At 52.6% G+C, this 23,213-nt stretch overlaps 6 protein-coding genes and 1 non-coding gene across 7 annotated transcripts; 3 read left to right on the top strand and 4 right to left on the bottom strand.

Annotated features, from left to right (window-relative positions):
• Positions 1–16: 16 nt before the first annotated feature.
• On the bottom strand, positions 17–1,412 carry SMAC4_09397 (uncharacterized protein). Its single transcript, XM_003344097.2, has 3 exons — positions 1,198–1,412; positions 518–1,141; positions 17–463 (listed from the first exon to the last, which is right to left on the bottom strand). Exons 1-3 carry the CDS (start codon positions 1,286–1,288, stop codon positions 246–248), a joined length of 933 nt encoding a protein of 310 aa, XP_003344145.1. The 5' UTR covers positions 1,289–1,412; the 3' UTR covers positions 17–245.
• A 710-nt stretch (positions 1,413–2,122) lies between these two features.
• On the bottom strand, positions 2,123–2,195 carry SMAC4_14149. Its single transcript has one exon. It is a non-coding gene; the product is annotated as a tRNA-Lys (tRNA).
• Positions 2,196–2,898: 703 nt separating this feature from the next.
• Positions 2,899–4,857, top strand: SMAC4_09396 (uncharacterized protein). The gene is made up of 3 exons (XM_003344096.2): positions 2,899–4,373; positions 4,427–4,505; positions 4,586–4,857. The coding sequence occupies exons 1-3, from the start codon at positions 3,047–3,049 to the stop codon at positions 4,740–4,742; spliced, it is 1,563 nt and encodes a 520-aa protein (XP_003344144.1). The 5' UTR covers positions 2,899–3,046; the 3' UTR covers positions 4,743–4,857.
• A 2,066-nt stretch (positions 4,858–6,923) lies between these two features.
• On the top strand, positions 6,924–7,910 carry SMAC4_09395 (uncharacterized protein; the record flags this gene model as incomplete). Its single annotated transcript, XM_066090942.1, has 1 exon — positions 6,924–7,910. The coding sequence occupies one exon, from the start codon at positions 6,924–6,926 to the stop codon at positions 7,908–7,910; it is 987 nt and encodes a 328-aa protein (XP_065947847.1).
• Positions 7,911–9,464: 1,554 nt separating this feature from the next.
• On the bottom strand, positions 9,465–11,569 carry SMAC4_02022 (uncharacterized protein). Its single transcript, XM_066089697.1, has 3 exons — positions 10,958–11,569; positions 9,889–10,845; positions 9,465–9,798 (listed from the first exon to the last, which is right to left on the bottom strand). The coding sequence occupies exons 1-3, from the start codon at positions 11,435–11,437 to the stop codon at positions 9,649–9,651; spliced, it is 1,587 nt and encodes a 528-aa protein (XP_065947846.1). The 5' UTR covers positions 11,438–11,569; the 3' UTR covers positions 9,465–9,648.
• A 2,075-nt stretch (positions 11,570–13,644) lies between these two features.
• SMAC4_02023 (uncharacterized protein) lies at positions 13,645–14,610 on the bottom strand (the record flags this gene model as incomplete). Its single annotated transcript, XM_003347342.1, has 1 exon — positions 13,645–14,610. One exon carries the CDS (start codon positions 14,608–14,610, stop codon positions 13,645–13,647), a length of 966 nt encoding a protein of 321 aa, XP_003347390.1.
• Positions 14,611–18,952: 4,342 nt separating this feature from the next.
• SMAC4_02025 (uncharacterized protein) lies at positions 18,953–19,747 on the top strand (the record flags this gene model as incomplete). Its single annotated transcript, XM_024655615.1, has 1 exon — positions 18,953–19,747. The coding sequence occupies one exon, from the start codon at positions 18,953–18,955 to the stop codon at positions 19,745–19,747; it is 795 nt and encodes a 264-aa protein (XP_024511490.1).
• Positions 19,748–23,213: the final 3,466 nt, after the last annotated feature.

The following is a 23,213-nucleotide window of genomic DNA, read 5'->3' as shown; positions in this document are numbered from 1 at the left end:
ATTGCATGAGCTGAGGATTAGGACATGGACATCGATAAGGCAAGATTGCACCGGAAGAGCGAGCGTTTGCTCCAGAGTTAGAATTGGAGACGATGAGTTAATGACCAGATACCCCTAATTACCCTTTATCCGGGCCTGCCCAGCAAGACATTGTACCTTGTGTCCATCACCCCCTGTGTGCAAGCCAATCCGTATCCTCCCTATCCCCTCGGTCCTGGAATGATGTGGCGGACAACAATCATTACTTAGTACGAGGACGGCATTACCGATAGACGCCCACCATCGTTAACCAGGATCAGACCATTGCAGAAGCTGCCAGCCCGGCTTGCAAGATACAGGATAGTGCCAGCCATCTCCTCCTCGCCACCAAACTTCTGGGCAGGAATGAAGTGCGGACTTTCGAAGGACTCGGTACCGGGATCACGGTTTCCGATCAGACCGGCGGCGAGCTCGGAGGGGAACACTACAGCATGTCAGCATCAGTCCACTCGCACAGTTGGAAAGAAGACAAACTTACACCCCGGAGCCAAGGCATTCGCCCGAATCCCATACGGCGCCAAGGCCGAACTTGCCTGCTTAGTGAGGTAGATCATAGCAGCCTTGCTACTTCCATATGCCGGCGTCGACACCGTCTTCCTGCTGAACCCGGCAATACTAGCCGTGACAATAATCTGGCTCTGGACAGACGGGACATCACTCCCCGGCGTGACCGGCTTGCCGAATCCACCCTTCTCAACAGCATTCTTGTTTCCCGCCTCCAGCAGCTCCAAAAAGGCAACGATGGAGAAGAAGGCTCCCGTAACGTTGGTGTTGAGAGCGCTGGTCATCTCCTCCATCTGGAAGTTGGTGAACAAGTTCTTGCGGACCTCGGAAAGGGGCAGGCTGGTGTCCCACTTGTTGGAAGGGCCGAGGACGCCAGAGTTGGCGACGAAGAGGTTGATGTACCCGACGTCGTGGGTGATCTTGTCTACGCACTTTTGGAGAGACTCCTTGTCGGTTACGTCGCAGACGATGGCGACGATGATGCCCCGCTCGGGGTTGGCTGCGACGGCGGTGGAAAGGACGCCAGCGCGGCGGCCGAGGATGTAAACGCGCTTCGCACCGTTGGCGGCGAGGGCGCGGGCCATCATAAGGCCGATGCCTGAGGTCGAGGTTGTTAGCCTATGGACGAAAGAGTGAGGGTGTTGAGAGACTCACCTGATCCGCCACCGGTGATGACTGCTACTATGCCGTTGACATTGAACAAGTTGTTGGCGGCGAGGGCCGACATGGAGGTTCCGGAAGTCATTGTGATTGAAGGGTTTTGGGAAGTTCAATTGAGATTCGATGTCCGAAGCTGTTGGTGTCGATAACTCGGTGATCGTCAAGTTCTCGGTTGTTGTCTTCACGATCCCTGATTATGCGGATGATGTCGTGAACAGACGAGTCGCTAAGCCGAAACGGTCCTTGGCCTTTTGAGTTGATCGAGAATTCCCGGGGTTCTGCGTCCTTGGATGTTGGTTGCAGCATGTGATCTTTATAGCACGATCCATGGAAGCACCAGTTCTTTGCTTCAGCACAACTGCGCTGTCTGCACATGCACTTGATGTTCGGATTTCTTGGCCATATTTCACTATCTCCATCTTCCGCCGTTTCACATATCGGACTTTTTGGGGATCCCCGAGGTGTTGTGTATGACAGGGCGGCGGTAGGTCTAAATCCGGCCGATATCGAATGTCTGGTTGGCCATGTTAATGCACTATCAACGGGATGCAAGGTTACAGTGAATGGAGATCATGCTTCTTTGCACCCGCTAACCAAGATCAAAGATCCATAGCATGTAGTGGTTCTTTGAGGAGGGCGGAGGTTCAATGATGAAGATATCATCATCTTGACCTGGATTGTGAGGAAAAGCAGAAGCCCCAGGCGTAGATGTTAGTGTTAGTGGGAATAGCATGTCTTAACGCTTGGACCAAGAGTGAAGCTCTTAAGTGAGTTCTAACATGGGAAACAATCCTTTGGAGCCGCAGTGGTTGGAAACGCCAGATAAAAAAAAGGATCAATGAGGAAAGGGATCAATCTGAAACTGGAACAGAAGGCAAAAAGACGAAAAAAGAAAGGCGTATTTGAACGCCGGGAATTGAGCCCGACGTGGGGGTCGAACCCACAACCTTGAGATTAAGAGTCTCACGCTCTACCGATTGAGCTAGCCGGGCAGCCAAAGCTGCCGTTTGTTGGAAAAACGACTCGGATCGGGCGCCTAAAAATGAGAACCAGCGACATTGCATGGTCAAGTCACGAAGACCACATTGCGCACCAGGTGCCTGTGATGGACGACACATGCATCAAGGGGAACTCCAAGATCAAATCCCGACTGGAAACCTTTGCCGTACGTTCTGATTGAGGAATGCGCGACGATGGATGCAAAAGATGCGCGACAGTTGGGCGGCTTGGGTGGCACAACACCAATGTCCCGGTCGCTGGTGCGAGCCCAAGAACTCCCGGGCAAGTACTGGGTAGGTCGAACGGGAGGGGATCAGGAGAGCACTGCGAGATGCGTGTTGGGGATGAAGAAGGTGAAAGAAAAAGAGCCATCGTGGGGAAACTCCGCGACAGTCAATGAAACATCGTTGAACTATCGCGACAATCAATCATTCAGGATGATGTTACTGGCGGTGAGATGCAATGATGAAGCTGCGAGGAGACGGGAGACACCTGGAAGCAATGACATGGCATTGTCAACATCACACGGAGCTGGCGCGGGGTCAAGACCGCAGACACGGGTTAGGGTTCTGTATGGATGACTCTGCGGCCTCCAAGATTTTCCGCAATCTGTCATTGGCCAAGAGCACACTCACAAATGGAGGGGTCCACATGTCCGATTCGCGGGGCCGGGCCGCGTCTGGAAATTGGGAAATTGTGAGTCAAAGCCCCACCATGCCTCTGCGAGACGGAGACTCCAGTACGGCGCCGCTCCCCGGGATTTGACCACTGAACCGCTTCTTGGAAGATCCGCTTGCCGCTCCGATACGAGTCCGTCCGTACCCAAAACAACCACACATACATAATGGCGCCCCCAACAACCACCACCGCGTCCTCGGACGACCTCGCGACCGACATCCTCGCTGCCCTCGACAAGTCGTCGCAGCCCCTCCTCTCCAGCGATGCCTTCCCCAGCGCCACCTTTGTCGACCTCAAGGCCGCCCTCGACAGGCTGGCGTCGCGCGAGATGGTAAAATACGACACCATTGAGCGTCAGGAAGCCCTCCTCGAACCCGAAGCCGAACAGATCGCCGCCAATGGCTCCCACGAGGCGCGCGTCTTCGAGGCGCTGCGCAAGGCCGTCGAGGGCCTGTCCGTCAAGGAGCTGGAGGAGGCCATCGGCGACAAGAACGTGGTCAAGATCGGCCAGGGCAAGGCCTTCAAGGAGAAGTGGATTAGCAAGACCAAGGACGGCAAGTTCACCGCCGTCGCCGACAACATCACCGACACCACCCAGGAGCAGATCAAGATCGTCCAGCAGACCAAGACGCACCCCGACGCCAAGATCCTCGCCGACCTCAAGAAGCGCAAGCTCATCCGCACACAAAACATCTTCTCCTTCAAGATTCACAAGGGCCCCAAGTTCGCCCTCAAGATCCCCGAGGAGGCCACCGACCTGACCGCCGACATGATTGCCTCGGGCGCCTGGAAGACGGCCACCTTCAAGCCTTACAACTTCAAGGCCCTCGGCGCCACCCAGAACGGCGGCGCCCTGCACCCGCTCAACAAGGTGCGCCAGGAGCTGCGCAACATCTTCTTCGAAATGGGCTTTGAGGAGATGCCCACGGACAAGTTCGTCGAGTCCGGCTTCTGGAATTTCGACGCCCTCTTCGTTCCCCAGCAGCACCCCGCCCGCGATCTCCAAGACACCTTCTACATCTCCGACCCCAAGGCCGCCGACTTCCCCCGCGGCGAATCCTCCGACGACACGAAAGACTACCAGGCCTACTGGGATAACGTCAAGGCCGTGCACCAGGACGGCAAGTACGGCTCCATCGGCTACCGCTACCCCTGGTCCGGCGACGAGTCGCTCCGTCTCGTCCTGCGCACACACACCACCGCCATCAGCGCAAACATGCTGCACAAGCTGGCCGCCACCAAGGGTCCCGATGGCCGTCCTACCCCCGCCCGCTACTTCTCCATCGATCGTGTCTTCCGTAACGAGACCGTCGACGCTACACATTTGGCCGAGTTCCACCAGGTCGAAGGTGTCATTGCCGATTACGGTTTGACCCTCGGTGGTCTGATGGAGTTCATGGAGATCTTCTTCGGCAAGATGGGTCTGCATGATTTGCAGTTCAAACCCGCTTACAACCCTTATACCGAGCCTTCGATGGAGATTTTCGCTTACCGTGAGTGGGCAACATCCCTGATGCCGGGAGACATGAGCTAACAAACAAAACAGACAAGGGCCTCGGCAAGCTCGTCGAGATCGGAAACAGCGGCATGTTCCGCGCCGAAATGTTGGAGTCCATGGGTCTTCCGTATGTTTACTCTCCCCTCCTCCCCCCTTTTCCACCATCGAACCCCTTACCACTGTGAACGAATACTAACACCCAAACAGCAAGGACATGCGCGTCTTCGGCTGGGGTCTCTCTCTCGAGCGCCCCACCATGATCAAGTACGGCATCTCCAACATTCGCGAGCTGCTGGGTCACAAGGTGGATTTGGAGTTTGTGCAGGGTAGCCCGGCTGTTTTGCTTGGCGAGGAGGACAAGTAGACGAGTGCACAAAGAAAAAACGGAAAAGTAATGAATGAGCGTACAGTACGTGTAAGACGATGATACCGAATAAAATGGAGTTTGATGTTCAGTTTGGGAGCTTTGGTGATTGGGGTCTGGCTCAAACGGTTAGGAGATGAGACCATGTCTATCTCCTCCAATCCCAACTGGTCAAATCCGGGTAGGTCTCGTGTCATTTACCCTTGCCCTTCTCCTTAGACTCTCAAACTCCTGTGGAACCTGTTTTGCCAGTAGAATTATCTGCCTCACCCTCAGCTCGTCCCACCAGCTCTTCAGAAGTCTCAAACAGCTGAAATACCTGGAGAATTTGACGTCTTGTTCAAGATCTCTTGGTTAGTTTGGCAGTTTCTGGTCCCGCATTCTCCCAGTCCTGTTCCTAGTATAAACTATAGACCGAAAGTCTTCGGCGCATTCCGTTGCCGATTTAGTTTGTTTACCTTCACAAACTGTGGGCTTTAGCATCGCCAAGTAAACAAACCAGACGGCATAAATGTCAATACCTTCATAGCGCTAACTTTGTTCAAGACAAGCTGTTGAGCCGATCACCAATGCCAACAGCCAGCATTGAGAAAACGCACGGCTGACAAGCGGCGTGGGCCCTGAATCACAGACCGGGCACCCTTGCCAAATACGAGTGCCAATGCGAGGGCATTTTAGGAGTTGATTCGCGATGCACCGCAAGGTTCCAAAAAGTACCTAATAGGGAGGTTAGTAAATAAACCCCCTTTTGGTTGCAGCGACGGCGGCTTGGCAGCGGCTTTATTTCGACGTCTTGCATTTTCACGGCTTTTGCAATGGAATTGGTTGAAGTCGACACTCAAATCGCAAAAATCGACATCCGCAGTTCATAACACCTTGTTTGACACAAAATCCTGGAAATTGGAAGACAAATTTGTGGAAGACGTGAAATGCATAACTTCACGATCATTGGGTTGGCACGAACATGATGCTCAATCCGTGACATATTTTGTTCCAAAGTCTTCAATCTTGGGAGATACAAATCTCCATCACGCTCAGACGGTCAGAGCTCTTCCCCTTCGGAACCTCCCCAACCGAACACTCAACTCGCCACCCGTCTCAACTTCTCGCAACTCCTGACACAGATAAGCACTTGTTTCCTTGTTCATCGTCCTGTCTTTCGCTCCACTGTCTCTTTGTCCTCACCAAACACCACACATATCTTTGCACGCGAATCCAATCTTCTCCACATTCTTGATTCAAACACTCGCCAGAACTTCGAATGCATCCTAGTCCCACCCCGCCCATCCCTGCCCTTTCGCAGTCGAGACCCTTGGGTAAGGGACAGCCTTGTGATCCGCCTTTAACGACCGCTAGCAACCACTAGTAAGTGTATCCCAATATAGCGTATAATGTCGATCCGGCACCAGTCCGCACCACCTCCAGGACACAGCCCTGCAAGGGCTCGGACAGACAAGGCTGATCCCGGAAGTTATCCATCGGAAAACTCCATAACCGAACATTTCTGAAATGGTTTCACAACTCAACCACAACATTCTGCTTCGAGACCCCAACCGATAGAAGCGTGGAGACTTTGACTGTTGGCGATTGGCAGACCAAGAGAGTTTGCCCTTCCAGAAAACCGATCGTCCCTTTCGTGCCTCCCTTTCGTGCCTCCCTTTCGTGCCTCCCTCTCGACCCCTAATGACCCACGAATGTCAGACACCGGTTTTGTTGACCTTAAGGTCTGGATACCGAATGCCAAACGGAGACCGAAGACGATTACGAATATGATGTGTATATAACTCTGCTCTCATCTCCCGTTGAGATAGGCGTTTCTTGTGATCTGTAGTAGCAGCATCAGCAGCACAACAACAAGGACACATCTCCTTGTCTTCTTCGTTCCCTTGAACGAGCATCAACACCGTCGAGTCTGGTACTCTTGACTTTCTTTTCTTCTTTTTCATCATCAGCTGCCGGTCTTCGACTTCTCCACTTACTACCTTTAATCATTTTACCGCTTGGGGCTTTACCTTCAACACTTGTAACTGCCGGCCAGTATCAACAGCCAGCTTCAACTTCGGAAACTTCACGACTTGAGTCTTTGTGCCAACGTCCTAAACTTACCTTACCCAATCCACTTCCACTTCAACAACCGACCCACACAACAAACAACCAACAACACCTACGGCGGTCGTCAACATGAAGTTCTCCTCTCTCCTCTTCCTCACTTCGGCCCTCTCCGCCTACGCGGCCCCTACCGGCTCCGCCCCCGGCGAAGCCACCTCCCTCGCGGCCCGCAACCCCGACGCTCCCGGCATCATCTCTACTCCCCCGCCCACCATCCGGGCCGGCGCTCGCCGCTACATCCCCGGCCGTCGTGACCCTCAGCGTAACGGCCAAGCTCCTCCCCCTGCTCAACCTCAGGGTGGTGCCGCCGGTGGTCAACTTGCTGGCCAGGCCGCAGCTCCTTCTCCCTCACGTGCTAGAGCAGTTGTCTTTGAGGATGGTGGTGATTTCGAGCCGAGTGTAGTGGGTAAGAGACAGCGGGGTGGTGGCGCTCCTCAAGGTGGCGCTCGGGGTGGTGCTGCCCCTGCTGGTGGTGCTGCCCCTGCTGGTGGTGCCGCTCCCGCTGGTGGTGCCGCCCCCGCGGGTGGTGCTGCTCCCCAAGGGGGCGCTCGTGGCGGTGGTGCTGCTGGCGGTGCTGCCCCTGCTGGTGGTGCCGCCCCCGCCGGTGGTGCCGCCCCCGCCGGTGGTGCCGCCCCTGCTGGTGGTGCTGCTCCCCAAGGGGGCGCTCGTGGCGGTGGTGCTGCTGGCGGTGCTGCCCCTGCTGGCGGTGCTGCCCCTGCTGGTGGTGCCGCCCCTGCTGGTGGTGCTGCTCCCCAAGGGGGCGGTCGTGGCGGTGGTGCTGCTGCCGGAGGTGCCGCTACCGGAGGTGCTCCTGCTGGTGGTGCTGCTGCTCCTGCCCAGGGTGCGGCTCCGGCCGGCGGTGCTCGTGGTGGTGGTGCAGCTGCTGGTGGTGCTGCCGCTGGTGCCGCAGCTGCTCCCGCCCAAGGTGCCGCTCCTGCAAGCGGTGCTCGTAGTGGTGGTGGTGCCGCCCCTGCTCAAGGTGCTGCTCCCCAAGGTGATGCTGCTCCTCAAGGCGGCGCTTCCCGCCCTCGTGATGTCGGCGTTGAGTTCAAGGCCTAAGTCATTGATTGGCCAGTCTGGAAATCGGAAGGCTGTGTGTATTGGGGTAGGATCGGATCGGATCGATCATTTGCTGTTGAAGCAACAGAGTCGAAGTACGGAAATTGACATCAGAGACTGTGATGGATGACGACTTGTTGTTAGCTCTTTGTTCGGCTCTGGCTTTTTTTCTAGCATTTGTATGCTCACGACGGGTTGGACACAGGGAGTTTAGGACTTCTGTTAGATTTGTTTTGGGAACTTGGAGTGATACCCACGATTGTCATTTTTTTTTGGTCAGGCGTCTTTTTGGACAGCGGAAAATCTGTCCTGGACATTCGCTACTTGTTTGTAGCTGCTGCTGTAGATGGAAATGTCAGATTATCAAGCAAGATTTGGAAAGGGGACCAAAGGCGCAAGTCGTGGATGAAACGTTGTCGTCGCATTGCTTGAGAAGATTGAGTTCTTAGTTTGTCTTTGGCTCCCCGCCCTCTTTCACTAACGAGCAACGGGAGCGATCGCTATGGCCCCAGTCTGGTGGACGTCCGCTGGGTTCCTGGCCACAAGGGCATCACGGGCAACGAGATTGCTGACGAGCTCGCTAAGGCGGGCGCCGAAGGAGGAGAGGTAGTCAATGAAGGCTTGGCTACCCTTGCGCACTCGAGGCGGCTTGCTAAGAGGGAGGCGCGTACGGATTTCAAGGCATGGTGGGCCGCGAACAAGCCAGAGTCATATGCAGACTACCGGTTGGGGGTCTCTATCAAGCCTAACGACGAACTAAAAGAGCTGGACAGACGCTCTTTACACCACCTCCTCGCGGCCAGGTCTGGCCACGGGGATTTCAAGGACTACCACGAGCGCTTCGAGCACGAGGACGCCCTGCTGACATGCTTCTGTGGAAGCTGGAAGAATCCCTTCCATCCCTTTTTCTGCAAAAAGGCATATGCAGTTTCCCCCGTCACGGGCGAAGCGGCTACGCGGGAGAATCTCTCCCTTGCTATTGGAATTTACTGGCAGCGCTTTATCGCTAGGATTCAAACCTCGCACTTCTTTTCGTGGACTTGCACGAGAAAGGCATGGCGCCAGACACTCTGGCAACAGCACATCAACGACGGAGGCACGGCTGACAACCTTACGGGGTTTTTACAGAATGAAGGGGTGGAGGTTGGCCATGGCCACGACATTGAGAGGGTTACGGTGGACTTGGACAGGCTAGTTCACCGTGCAAGGAGACGGGAGGAGGCCTTGCGGGAGGAGGAGAGCGAGAGCGAGAGCGGAGAGGAGTGATTTTGTCATTTCTTTTATCTTTTCCTTTGTTCTACAGGTCCCGTCATATACTGGCGGCTCGCTCACTGGGCGATTCGATTATAAGTGTTGGGCCGCGTTTACGCTATGGGCAACACACGATTTCCACTGGTAATAGGCCTCGGTTTGCCCTCGGATTAAAGGGTTTGGTGGACAGTTAGGGCACTGCTCCTATTTTTGTATGTTAGATTCACCGATGTGGCACGTCTCATGCCCTACGGGAGGCGGAAGTAGACGTTAAAAATAACAACAACAACAACAACAACCGATGTGGTCACAAGTTAAGTATCTCTACGGCTTTCGGTTGTCACAATCCTGAGGTTTGCTTATTTCAGCGAACAGTCTTCCTGGCACTTGGATGTCTTCTTGTTCAATAGTACATGGCTGATGATCTCTATGCTGTAAATATGTTCCCTCTGCAGCTTCATGCATGCAGAATCCCCGGCAATCATCATCAAGACACAACCTCCGCCAAGTACCCATTGACCGGCAAGTTCAAGTCATTACCCCGTTTCTTGACATCCACCTGCTCTACTGCATCTATAAACTTCAACCGAACACTGGGTTCGAAGATAAGACAATGCGTCGAGCCGCCATAGTGGAACTGCATCATGCACGCAAGCACCGTTAGCAAAACTGCCCATCTCAACTTGACGACACTCTTAACTCCAAAGGAAAGACTTCGCAAACTCACCATTCCAATCTCCTCCCCCTTCTCCACCAAATCCCCCTCCCACACCGTAACCTGGCAGCTACTTACCTCCGCCATTCCCACCGCCACAAACACCACCGTGCCCAGTCTCTTGTCTCTCGCCCGTATATACACCAAAGCCCTCGTGCCCACCTGGCAGAGATATCTCTGACTTCTATCCGGCGCCGAGGGATCAAGCTTGCGTTCCTCCCCACCCCCATTAGTATCACGGCGCGACGCCAATCCAGGACATCCAGCAAAGTAAGTCCCCTGTATCTTCCTCACCTTCTCTACTGTGCCTGCCACCGGCGCGTGCCAGCGGTGGTAACTTAGCGCTCCTAGGAAACCTTGGTAGAGGGTCCCGCCTTCGAAGCGCATCGCTTCTCGCAGCTCTTTGTTTTCCTTTTCCTCCTCTTCTTCTTCTTCTGCCTTCCCCACTACCGTGTCTGACGCCAAGCTTGCGCCTAGGATGGTAAGCAGGCTATACGGCTGCCCTTTAAGCCAGAACTCATCGTGGAGTTTGAGGCCGCGCTCGAGCGCTATGGGACGGGATTCGCAGGTGTTGACTATGACGCTGTCGTCGGAGGGGGAAGCGAAAGGTCGGATACCGGGTCGGAAGCGGCGCGTGAAGAAGGCGTCCCAGGAGGCGAAGCCGTATGTGAGATGGAGAGGGTTGGAGACGAAGAGGTCGTGGAATTGCGGACGAGGAGGGGGACAGGGATCGGTGGTGTCTGTTGTTGAATCGAGCTCGGAGCTGGTGGTGGTTTGCCGACAAGCGGTTGACACAATGGCATCGAGAGCGGTCGGATTGAGCCAGCCGGTCGGGGAGGCGTTGAGGACGGTCGCAGAGGCAGGGGAAGAGAGAAATCTGCCGTAGGCTGTGAGGATGTCGCGGAGGCGGGCGTTGACGTCGGGACGGTGGAAGGCGAGGAGGCCGGCTGGGGTTGACATTGACCAGTTCTTTTTTCGGGAATCGGGAGTCAGCTTGCGACCACGAAGTGCTCGGCTGGGCTGGGCGGGACGCCAAAGAAGACATGAGTAAAAGCGGGGCAGCAAAATTACGGTAACGTACCAAAAGAACATTGAAAGGAAAGCCGATTAGGCCTTGCTGGCCCGGCGTGTCGTAAAGCCATGTTGGTCCTCGTGCGAGCTGGTCATTGAAAGCGTAAAGTAGGTCCTTCCAGTTGCGAAGCCGTGGGCCACCGGTGGGACTTTTGTCGTAAGGAGGTGCATTTGGGACCTGCTCCAGCATCTTGGTGAAGAGTGAACGGACTTCGGGGTTGTCCTCGATGAGATTCCAAAGTGCGTTCACTGATGCATGAAACTCTTCTCTGGGAATGATGTGGGCCTTCTGTGTGTATCCTACTGTCTGTCGAAGATAGGTACATTGCGAAAGATGAGGTTCTGTCTTCGCTGACGGGACTTCGTAGGCGTGTTGATATTGCTCATGTAATCCATTGTTGTTGCTGCCCCTGTTTGTGTTCGTAAAGAAAGCTGTTTCAGATCTGGCTTGCCCCTTGAGTACGTTTTGATGTGGTTGTTGAACGAGCATCTTTAAGGTAGGACAAAAGCGTCTAGCAGAAATATAGAAAAGCGGGGACAACAAGGTGAGAGTGAACTGGTCTAGAGGTGCCTTATATCAAGAAATTTTGCAATAACATTCGGGGCTTGCGCCTACTACTCGGTTCGCCATTTTTACATAACTTCAGCTACGATTTACGTCTTTCGGTTGTTGTACACTGCTTGTCCAAGACATATGAGGAACAGAGACACCAGTCGGGAGCATAGGGGACCTAGGCGCTGTGCAATCTTCAGCTGTGATGCCGAGTCTCATTCCAATGGCGGCTATGGCGCTCCACAACGTACATCATCTCCAGCTAGTCGGTGCTGATCAGCGGATTCCCCTTACCCTTTAAGACAGGGGCGCTTGTTCCGATTCGCCAGATCGCTCGGGATGATCTTCTTCACGACAATGCAGTGTGACCTACGCCATTCAGCTTGGGCTGGAGCAAGACACTCACACCACAAGGTATCTTAACTGTCGGAATAGAAATTGGCAAAACGCTGGAAGAACGATATGCTCTCGAGGTGCCTGTAGGTTACACGAATATGGTTGTAGAGAACTCCCATGGACTCTTGCGCCACCAATAGTCTTAGAGCTGGGCGCCGCAGACTGAATCAGGCTGGCAAGTAGTGATAGAACTTCGTCGAACGGGGAACACAGACACACTCTTCCTGCTCTCTTTGGATTGGAAAGCATGTCGGAGAAACTAGAGGACGTGGTAGCACTATGGAGCAAAGTTATCAAGAATCCATCCAAGATGTTGGTCGAAGGAAATAACTTAAATGTCGGTCAAAATATTGTGGTACCTACATAGAAATATCATTCTGAATCCCTCCTTGTTGATGGATATGGTTCAAAATGTTCCAAGGCTCGCGGCCTCAGGTCAACCCACACAGCGGTTTTGACATCCAGCTTGTCTCTCTCGCTTGATCAAGATGGCTTAAGGTCGCTGGTGATATGCCTATGAGAAAACCTACGCCCACACACACCCTCTCCTACAGACACACGTATTCTCCACTTGACAACTGGCTGAAAGAAAGTCGTTGTTTTGGAGGGTATGTTAGCGTCAACATTCCATATTCCCCAACCGTCAACTGCTATTCCAAGGCAAAGAAAGAAATAAAACGAAATTTATCTCGAAATCGGGTTCAATTCTACTTTTCACTTTCGTTGTTTTTGTTGTCGTTGCCGTTGTCGTTAAGTCCGTTTTCCATTGTCGCCATTCTTGTAAACTCTTTTTCAGAGTATATAAGTGACGATTTGCGAATGTTGGTCAGGCAGATATCATTGGCGATAGTGGACTTTGGACATCGTAGGCTTCGTTCCCAATTTTGGAAATTTTGGCGGCAAAAACGGAAATTTCACACCCAGCTGGCATGGTGGAGTTCGGATTGCCAGAGGTTTGATAGGGTTGAGGTTATATATGGGATGTGTGTGAGTGTAAAGGGCGATGTGTGTGGGTGTAGGTTTTCTCTATGCCTATTCAGTGACCTATAATGTTGTTACGACACCTTGGTGCTGACTAACTTGTGGCATTTCTTGAGACATTTCCATCGTTTCAATGGATATGTATTGGTTTGAACCCGGTCTCGCCGGGCTAACAAGCTGACAGATAACGTTACCAGATCATAGCCAGGACACTCACTTGTATGAACAACCCAAGCATGATTCTGACAGACAATGCAGTGTCAGTGAGACTGAGTGAGACCACGGTATGGTTGCAAAGAGCGGTGCACACGGCCATAATGCCTGACCGCAAACGCTGGTTTTGAGAAGAGCGGTTTGAGAATTAATTGGTACAAAAGTCTTAATCGTACTCCAGGCTATATACATGCATGGTGGAGTTCCTTTAAAAGAAATCCGGGTATCTCATGAAAAAACGAAAAGAGACCAAAACAACACCATACTCCATGCTCGGTGAGACAAGAAAAGCTACCACAAAACATCCCCCTACTCTTCCATCTCTCTCAACAATTTCCACAGCATCATCATTCTCCTTGAGGCTCAAAAGCCCGATGCAAGGAGAAGCATTACTTATCCTCGAGTGAGACTCTCCGCCAAACTCCCAAAATAACTTGAACATAAAATCTGACACCCGAGTGGCGCCAAGCCGCCAACAACCACAACGCGACCTTCCAGTCTGAATGCCTAGCCACATAAGCAAAGCACACACCAAAGCAAAGATGAGACGCCCTTCACAGCCACCTGAAGATGGCATCCAGCTCCGGGCTGCGCGGATGCACGAGCCGGTACAATGGATGACCGGGGACTAAATCATCCAGCTCGGAGGCGTAAAATTTGGCTCTGGCCTCGTACCACTCCTGGGTGCCCCGAGTGCTGCGGTCTGGAAGGCTCCTCTCCCAATAAAAACGGACGTAGTACTCGAGGTCCTCTATGTTGAGCTGTCTGTTGACAAGCTCTTGTCCGCTAACAGGGTTCTCGGGGGCTTCGTCGTTGCCGGCCTGCTCATCTCCGTTGGTCATTCGGCGTTGTTCATTGGCAACCGGAGACAGATTATCGCGCTCTTGATCATCCTCGTAATTCTCTGCGTTAGGGGCCTGCGGAGGCATGGATGAAGAGGTGGGCGAGGCTATCGAATCCTCGCGTGTCGAAGGATCGTCCATTGACAGAACGGTCAAAGCCCTCGGCGGCGCTAGTCCTTTGGCCCTGAGTTCCTTGATGATGCGGAGGCGCTCGGGAAGCAGGGTGTCTGCAATCTTTTTGGCGACTGACTTGTCCATCTCGGCACTCGGTCTCTCTTTCTCATCGACGAAAAAGATGTTTCTGCCTTGCTTGCGGCATTTCTCGGCGAGCTTGCTGGCTTCCTTCTGGCCCGCCCCGCCAGAATTTGCCTTGAGCCAGTTAAGAACCAGCTCAACCCTCATGTTCGGAATGCCCGACAGCTTTTCCAGTTCTTCGCGGACAAGCAAGGTGACGCTCTTGCGGACGAGCCGGTCAGAGCCTTCAGGTCTACTCGGGGTGATGATATCGCGAAGGCATGGGATGTTGTCGGTAAAGATACCTACTTTGACCGTTCCGAGACCTCCATCTGGACCGATTGGGAAAGCACGCAACCTCTGGCCCACAATACAAATGGCTTGAGCAATTTCCAGGCCGTTCGCAGAGTCTCGGTCGGTGACAAAAGGCATATTCCAAGCCATTTTAAGGAGCTTGCCATGGTGGCTTTTGCCAGGTGAGAGTTCCCTGAAGACAACTGAATACGCGCCCTTGAGCTCAGGGCCGTCAAGACACGATGCGGAAACAAATAATCCCAGCTTGATGTCCAAGTGATGGGTGTACGGATGCAAGGCGAGCTTAGCTTCGAAAACAATGTCGTCTCCACGGTTTTTGTCGGATGTGGGGGGAATATGGGCGAAAGATATCAGTTTCGATGTGAAGAGGAGTTCTTGTTACAGGCAGGTCAGCAACCATCATATCATCATCGAGGTAGCGCATGGATAAGATAACAGCGTCATTGCGCCAGGTTAACAAGAAACTTACTGAAGAACGGGACATCCTCTGTCGTACCCTGTAGCCTGGGACTCGGCGGGTCACGTCACACGACTTGTCTTCTCACTTCAAACATGGCGAGCGGCGAATGGCAAGCGCACTAGAAATGGAAGAGCAGGTCAAAGTTGGTAGGTATAAGGTAAACTTGTGCCGTCGGGCGGTTGTACGGTGTACGAGCGGCAAGGAAGGTGAGCCACGGGGAAAGTTGTGGGTGCTTCACAAGTTTGCGACAAAAGGATGGCGGCGCGGGAATATCGGGCTTGTGCCTGTCCGCAATGAGGGGTGGGATTGGAGGAGAATTTTGCCGACAATTGATGTTGTGTGGCGTCTGCTCTGGATTGAATAGGGCCCTGAGAGTTTAGGCTAACATGTGGCACGTCAGCTGTTGAACCGTGTGAATTCAAACCTGAACGTCGCGAGCACACATCAAATGAAAATGAGGAGTGGTGCTAGTGTCCATGGTGCTCATGGTTTTGGTATTCAGCTTGCGTTGAAAGTCCCTGCCCTGGCCGCCCTCTACAGGCCTCCCCGCTGACCGACCACCCCTTTCAGGTTACAGTTTTACCCTGGCTGTCTAAGGCAGCAAGGCTGGATGAATATCCAGGAATGACATTGGTGATGGGGAAGGAATGGCAACCCGTGGGTCACCAGATATACAAACGGGACCTCTCGGACTCGCAAATCAGGAACCTATCTTTGAGCAGGTAATCACCCTCATCGAGCATCTCGGCTCTCATGGACAGCCAGAATGTCAACGGTCAAAGAGAGAGAGAGAGAAAGAGATATGTAGCATCTGACGCAACAACGTAGAATGTGTGATGTCGCAAACAAGGTAAAAGAACAACTGTGATAATGTAGCGTTAGTTGAGTACCCTAGAAAGTTTGGAAGTGAGCACGAAGAGAAGAGAGAAGCTTGGAGCGCTTACTGGCAGTCCTATGTCAGGTGAATGAGGGGAGAAAGCCCGACAAGACAACTATGACAAGCAGAAGGGGAAGACATGTTGATCGAAAGTATGATGGATCTTGTCACATGAAGGAATGTGCGGCCTAAAGGAAAAGTGTACAACGTCTGTGAACGGAAGAAGACAATTGAGTGAAGGGGGGATATCTTGTCAAAATAGTTGTAGCTGCCAACATCTCAGTTCAAAAATCGCATGAGCGTTGCTTGGAAGAAGCAGGAAGAAATGAGACTAAGGGAGGCAGGAAGAGTAGACGACTTGATATTTGCGCGACAGAGATTCATGCGCAGATGAAGAATCTTGGTGAAGGTAACAGCCATCTGGTTCAAAATGCAGGTCAAAATGTGCTGTGCGGAAACAGAAGGTTGTGCAATGGATTGCGTGAGTGCAAGAATGATGAGCAGTGGCTTCAAGAAGAAAAGAGGAAATGGGAAAAAGAGCAAAAGGCGTGCCAGCTCTAAGTTAAATACCTGACCCGAAGCAGAAAAAATAATGGTGGGGTACGACTCCCAAGTTACAAGATGCAGTTCGGGTAGCAGGGTTAAGTGGCATATAAGGTGTGCTTTCACCAATATTCAAAGGCTCCATGGTCGAGCGGTGTGACGCGCAGCTTTGCAAGACCACATCACACGAGGCTTGGGAGCGCCTGAAAACTCCTTGCTAGTGCTCCGCTCTTGCTCTCTCTACCCCTACGGGTAACTATGTGCCGGCGCGTTTGGCCCCCCCCAAGTAGTCCTCAACCTGGCGTCTTCGGGCTACGCAAATAAGGCTCTCTACTCCTTTCCAGGTGGCTGAACCCAGAACAGCACTTCAGGCGGGTAAGGTCACTTGAGCGAGAATTGAACACCCCAGAACTTCCAAAGGCACCTTTCAACGTTGTTAAGTTCACGATATTAGACAAAAACAACTTGGATCTTCCATTACGCAATCACTGGGAAACTGGGTAGCAAAATGACGATGCCCATCTTGGACACCTGGTGACATGACTGGACCATTGGTTTGTCCCGCCCTTTCATCATACCAAAACAATGTGTACCTATGGTAGCCAATACCCTATCCAACAAAGCCTCCAAGCTGATCAACCACTAAGCCCTTTCCACGACTTTGACAACTTGACCTGGAAGCGCCATGGCTAAACAGACCCATCAGTGGCTCATTTCCTTGCAGCAAGGACATGGTGCCATGGGCTATGACATGAAAAATGTCTCTGACAACATGAAATCATCAAATAACTCCTGGCACACAGAAACAAGCGTAGCCATGACTCCGGCCGCCGGCGTTGTCCCAAACCTCAACTCCTACTCTACGTTCTTGGGCCCTTTAGACTTGGTCTCTTTGTCCTTCTCCTCCTTCTCCTCCTTGCTGCTCAACATATCCCTCGCGTTCTCCTGGCCCTTCGCATAAGCCAACCGGTGCTCTTTCATGTATCCATGCTCGTATCCATCCTCAAACCCACGGTTGCTTCCCTGCTGTCTGCCGTGTAGGCCACCACGTTCAAGACCATCTCCGTAGGCATTGTTGTAGGCCGTGTTGTACGCCTTGGCGTAGACCTCGTCGTAGATTTCGCTGTACACATTGTTGTAGACCTGGTCGTAGATAGTCTGGCGCCAAAGGCCGTCGTCAGCGAAGTACATCTTGTGCGCATGGACGAGCTTGGAAGTAGTCCAGATAGGCGTCTCGGTAGCGGGTCGGTGATTGACACCGCGATGCGCGTGGGTCCAGTCCGAGGTAGCGGGCAGCTGCATCGGGAGCTTCTCCGCGTCGACGTTGAGGTTGCGGCGCTCGATGAGTCGCTTGACAGCGGTTTCCTTGTTGTTGTCGTCGTCGTCGTTTTTGCGCTTGCGGCACTATCCGTGTGCGACCTTCGGGTCGTCATGCTTGTTCTCCATGGGGGCGCTGGGTTGCATCTTCATGAATTGCAACTTCATGGGTTGGCCGGATCTCTGCTTGTAGGCATTGTTGCGCTCGCGCTCGAGTTCCTGCAGCTTGTCGCGAACCCCAACGGTCCACGCGTGGTTGTCCTTCAAGGCAACGCCCGAGCGGGACAACTTTCCGGCGACTTGCGCTAAGTGTTGCTTGAAGTCATCACGTTGACAGAAATATTAGCGCATGTCTTGGCCGTCAACGAGAGAGTAGCCCTGAAGCTGGGAGGGAGAGTGCGTATTGGCTTACCGGTGTCGAGGATTGCCTCCACTCCAGGAGGTACAGCGGCCACCATCGTTGCAATGCTGGATTGTGGAGTTTTCTCTTGGGGTGGAAGTGTAAAAGTGGTGTTTGAGGTTGTTCAGGTCGAAGAACAGTTCTGGACTGCGAGAGAGGTGCGCGAAGTTAAGGCTGGTGTAGTACGGAATATAGTTCCGGAACTGCAGAGGCTCAATGCAGGAATGGCAATGGTCGGATGATGGATCACCGGCAGTCTTCGTTGGAATCGGTGCATGAATAAGGCGGGCTACCGTAGTAACGACTATTTTCCCAGAACACACCTGCACCTGTTAAGGCACTATCTACTTAACGTGCCGCATCCCTAGTTGAGTCTCCTGCTATCTACATTCAGCGTTTTTGATCCCTTCTAGCTCCCACCTTCACATGTGACTTTGAAGTGAACGTGAATCACCTTCGTTTCTGCCTACTCCTTCCGCCCTCAGAGACTATCGCGCCATCAGTCATGGGACAGGATCCGGTTTGCCGTTGATCCGTCTCTCAGTCTCCGCCCGCTTTTTTGGGCTTCCTCCTGACAAAGACCACAATCGTTGATGACCTCTTGATACGACAAGAGAGCAAAATGAGGGCGCAGCAAGACGCGTGGAAAACGCGCTCAAAGCGGAATACTTGTGAGTCTTTACATGGGAATCGTTCCTCGACAATCAAAGGCGAGACATTAAGCTGACCAGTATCGCACTGTTCAGATTATTGGGTTCTTGATCCGAAGCACTTTTGCGGCGAGGTCAACATCGAGAGAGACCGACTTAAGGCTATTCAGACAGTATGCCTTGCACATAACAGCGCCTCAACATTGCATGACATAACCTTTGCTATGTTCACCGATAGCTCTCGGTGCAGGCGTCTCGATCGTGTTTCCGCTGGTGCTTATGCGGTCGTCTTCAATTGTTATGCCCCCGGTACCGAGTATCACGGGTGCGAAGTAGCGGCAGGCTGGCCAGTCGGAGACAAGAAGAGCCACGGTTGCGAGGGACTGGCAATTAAGCAGGCAATCAAAGTGGCTTTCACTGAGCTCACGACCCTTGAGCAACTACTGCCGCAAGGGCCCAAGGCGAAGGTTAAGGTCCAGATCTTCTGCGACAACTTGCGCCTCCTCCAAGAGCTTGCAGGATTGAAGAACTACCCTGTAGAAGACATCGACCATATAGCCTCGCTTCAGCGTTGGTCCCAGAGGTTTCGAGCGCGGTTCACTGGAGGAAACTCACCATTCCCCGCCAAATTACAGCTGTTCTGGGTCCCTGCGCACATCAACGAGGTAGTTCTGCATCAGAAGGCTGATGCCATGGTTCGCAAAGTTTGCGAGACTCAGATGCCACTACTTTCCGTCGACGGCGAGGAGCAATTGTGCTATCACTGGGACACGTTGTTCCAAAAGTCCTATCAGGGGCCGTTAGATGATTGTCTGCAAGCGCAACCACGTGTCGCTGGAAGCACGGTGCCAACGCCCACGGCGATGAATATGAGCCACGCCTCGAGGAAGACTTCGAGGAAAACGGCAGCGAGAGCCAGGAGCACCAGGAAGCTGCTAATCTCTACAATTTCTACGACGGCGAGAGCACTCTCCTCTCTCAACAATCCTACCACGGAGGTGATGACGGCCAATGGATGAGCATGGAGGAACGGGTGCGCCAGTACCAGGATTACATGTATCTCTGGAACCAGTGGTCATCAGAGTTCCAGCACTACTACCAGCAGTGGTACGCGCTGTTCTTCCAACAGTTCCAACAAGGACCTGCCGATGAGGAGATGGGTGGACTTTAAGCGGTCGACCGGGCGCTTTGCATCAAACAGGGAAAGTCTAGGCAGCCATCTAGCTAGGCCAGATGACTTGTCTGAGGTCATTCCTTTGCCCTGCCATCCAGTCGAGCAAGTAGCTCAAGGATTCCTCTCTTTTCTTTCAGTTTTCTTCCCTTTATTTCTGTCTCCTTCCCTTTTCAAGTGTTAACTTCCCGAGACGCATCAAATTTCAACCCAAACATCCACAGCACATGTTATATTAAATGTTTGAAGCTGGAAAGGGGATATTTGGTAAACCAGGTGCGTAGAATCCACTCCGTATTTTTTATTTGCAAGGAAAGGGCTTTTTATTGCTAAAAAGTCCGAATGAAGTCATTACATCAGCGCAATTTGTAGTAACCTTTATATCCTTCTAAATTTGAGCATTGAATATTAAAAAATGTGCGGATCCTGTAATGTTTAGGCCTAAACGTAGATGCAATAGTTTTTATCTTCGAAAACAAGCGTTGGACCGAATAATAGTATCCTCAAGATGGATTGGTGCGTACCTCAAAGTTTTTGGTGCGTCTCGGGAGGTTAACTGCTTTTCAACTGCTGGTTTGATCTAGTGATCCACTGTTAATGCCTTTGTCCGGCGGCGTCAGAAGCAACCCCTTCCCCCTAGTGACTGCCACTGCCCGCTTCAACTGCGGCGTAGAAAGGGGTTTTCATTCCCCTTAGCGTCTATGTTGTCCAGGTGCGGTACCTTTCAATGCATTGTAAGAGACCCATCGACAACTGAAACAAAATTGTCGACATGGAAGCATACGTGTGTGTTTGGGAAGACCCTCTTAGGCTTATTTGTCTGGGAGACTTTTGATGTTGGATTTCGCATTTTGGTAGCCCCCCTGCTCGCCCGGGGTGCCGAGTCCGGTAGTGGTGCCGCTAACGTCAACTAACATAGAGCACTAGCTTGGTCCCTCGGAAGTAATCCGGCAAACTGTTACTACATTATCCCTTGAAATGCACCCACTTTACCCCACTGTGATCCACTGCCAGGTCTACTCCGCTATCAACCTCACTTCATGAAATAATGAGTGCAAGTGTTAAGTCTGTCTGTCCCTGTGGGCATAGTGAAGACGTGGACTTGCACCATCATATCACCTACACCACATACGAAATTCAGTGAGGGAGCGAGACAGTTAGAGTCGCCCGGCTCGCGGCAAATCAAAATCGTCGAGCATTGTAATAGCGGACTTTGTGGTAGAGGCGGTTCCCTAGAATCTACTGCGACTTTCGGTTGTTGGAACACACCTCACTTACCGCCCACCGGAGCCCGTGGAGTGTTTTACGGCTGGGCAAAGTCATTGGTGGCTGTTAGTGTATTTGCGCTAGCTCCTAACACAACATGGGGCAAGAGCAAAATGGAACACCCAAGAAACCGCCAACTGTAACATGAAGAAAGTTGCCAAAAAGGGGATTCAGATGCAAGTCATGCGGAGATATGCATGTCATACGCAAACGGGAGTTCCCTTCAAGTCTAGATCATCCTTGCGCTGGACGTGGCCGGGTCGGCATCCCTTCAACACAACTCGATGAACCTGACAGTCTTTTCCTTTGTTCTACAGGTCCCGTCATATACCGGCGGCTCGCTCACTGGGCGATTCGATTATAAGTGTTGGGCCGCGTTTACGCTATGGGCAACACATGATTTCCACTGGCAATAGGCCTCGGTTTGCCCTCGGATTTAAGGGTTTGGTGGACAGTTAGGGCACTGCTCCTATTTTTGTATGCTAGACTCACCGGTGCGGTACGTCTCATGCCCTACGGGAGGCAGAAGTAGACGTTAAAAATAACAACAACAACAACAAAAAAAAATCGATGAACCTGACAGGCTGATCACCTAGGTAGGAAAGCCGTTCACATGCCTCGTTCGGTCTTCAAACAACTCATCTAATGTTAGGCAAATAAATGCCAAATATCATCCCCATATCAAACGTTACGCTGGCATGGCTATCCTTGGTGCCACACTCAACCTTCAGATACGATCACGAGCATTCGAGGTTACCAGATCAACAGAGCAGAGCCGAAGCGTGCCCACTTTCCCAGTACCACCTTGCTTAGCTATACATGCTCCTCATCCTCAGCAGTTTCGACAGCTTGCTCATCAGTAACGGCAGTACCGACAGCCTGCTCGTCACTAACGGCCTTCTTAGCAGTACCGACAGGAGTCTTCTTTGTGCTGTTGCCTTAGTTTTTCGCAGCGCGATTGTAGCGTTCCCCCGCGATCGTTCGTAGCCTCGTCTTTTTTCCAGAATACATCATCAACTTATCTCTTGCCTTCTTTTGTGCTTCTTTTATTCCCTGTTGTCCAGGACAATATGCATCATGCCCTCTCCGTCATATCTCAATCCTGGTAGCAGATAAAGCCGAGGCTAACACACTTTGCTTCTCCATAAGCTCCTGCCATATCATCCACCTGGTTATCTTCCCAAATCCACGCCCAATTGTACGTGTACGAGGGAGAGTCCCATGCGATCTTGCCTCGGAAATGCGAGGGCCTTCTATCCCAAAGGAAGGGATCGCAGTTCTGCTCGCTGAGATTCCGCCACTGTTGTTGTTGCTGCTGCTGCTGGTGGTAATGCAACCCTTGCTGCTCCATCGCCTCTTCCTCGAAGCACCTCTGTCGGGCCCGCTCCCACACCCGATGCCGACGCCACTGCTCCATTTCAATGTGGGAGTGATGGGAAAGAATTTGCCATGTTTGTTGGCGGGGCTGGGGCTGGAGCTGGAGTTCTGGTTCGGGTTCGGGTTCGGGTTCGTGTCCTTGGTTTCCCCCTCTACCCCTTTCCCTCGACCTTTATCTCGGCTGGCCTGGTATGGGCTGTAGGGGTCTTTTCATCCTCACCTGTTTCGCTCTCATCCTCTTCCCGACTTCCCATCCCGAGCTTTTCAAACACATACACGGCACCATCTCATGGTTCCTCTCGACTATTCAAGCGGAGCATTGGCTCCCGGCTACAGTCACCGGCGAGTACATCCGCCTGCTGGTGGAGAGGGAGTCTGGCCTCATGCCCCGGGACCCAATGGAGAGCCAACTTGTCCACAATCATGTGGTGTTGTTGGGACAAGCCCCGGAAAGTTTCCTAAAAGATCTCGGACTGCTTGAGGATTTCGAAGCCGATTATGGTCAAATAGTTGGAGAACTTGTCACACGGACATACGCTACACTCCTGGTGGCATACGGGCAAACGCTACATTCCTGGTGGCATACGGGCATATGCCACACTCCTGGTGTCACACAGACATATGCTACACTCCTGGTAGCATACGGGAATATGCTACACTCTTGGTGGCAT

Source organism: Sordaria macrospora, chromosome 7 (assembly GCF_033870435.1).
Source record: "Sordaria macrospora chromosome 7, complete sequence".
Classification (NCBI taxonomy): domain Eukaryota; kingdom Fungi; phylum Ascomycota; class Sordariomycetes; order Sordariales; family Sordariaceae; genus Sordaria; species Sordaria macrospora.
Note: the sequence above shows the minus strand (reverse complement) of the source record. Positions and strands in the feature narration are given on the sequence as shown.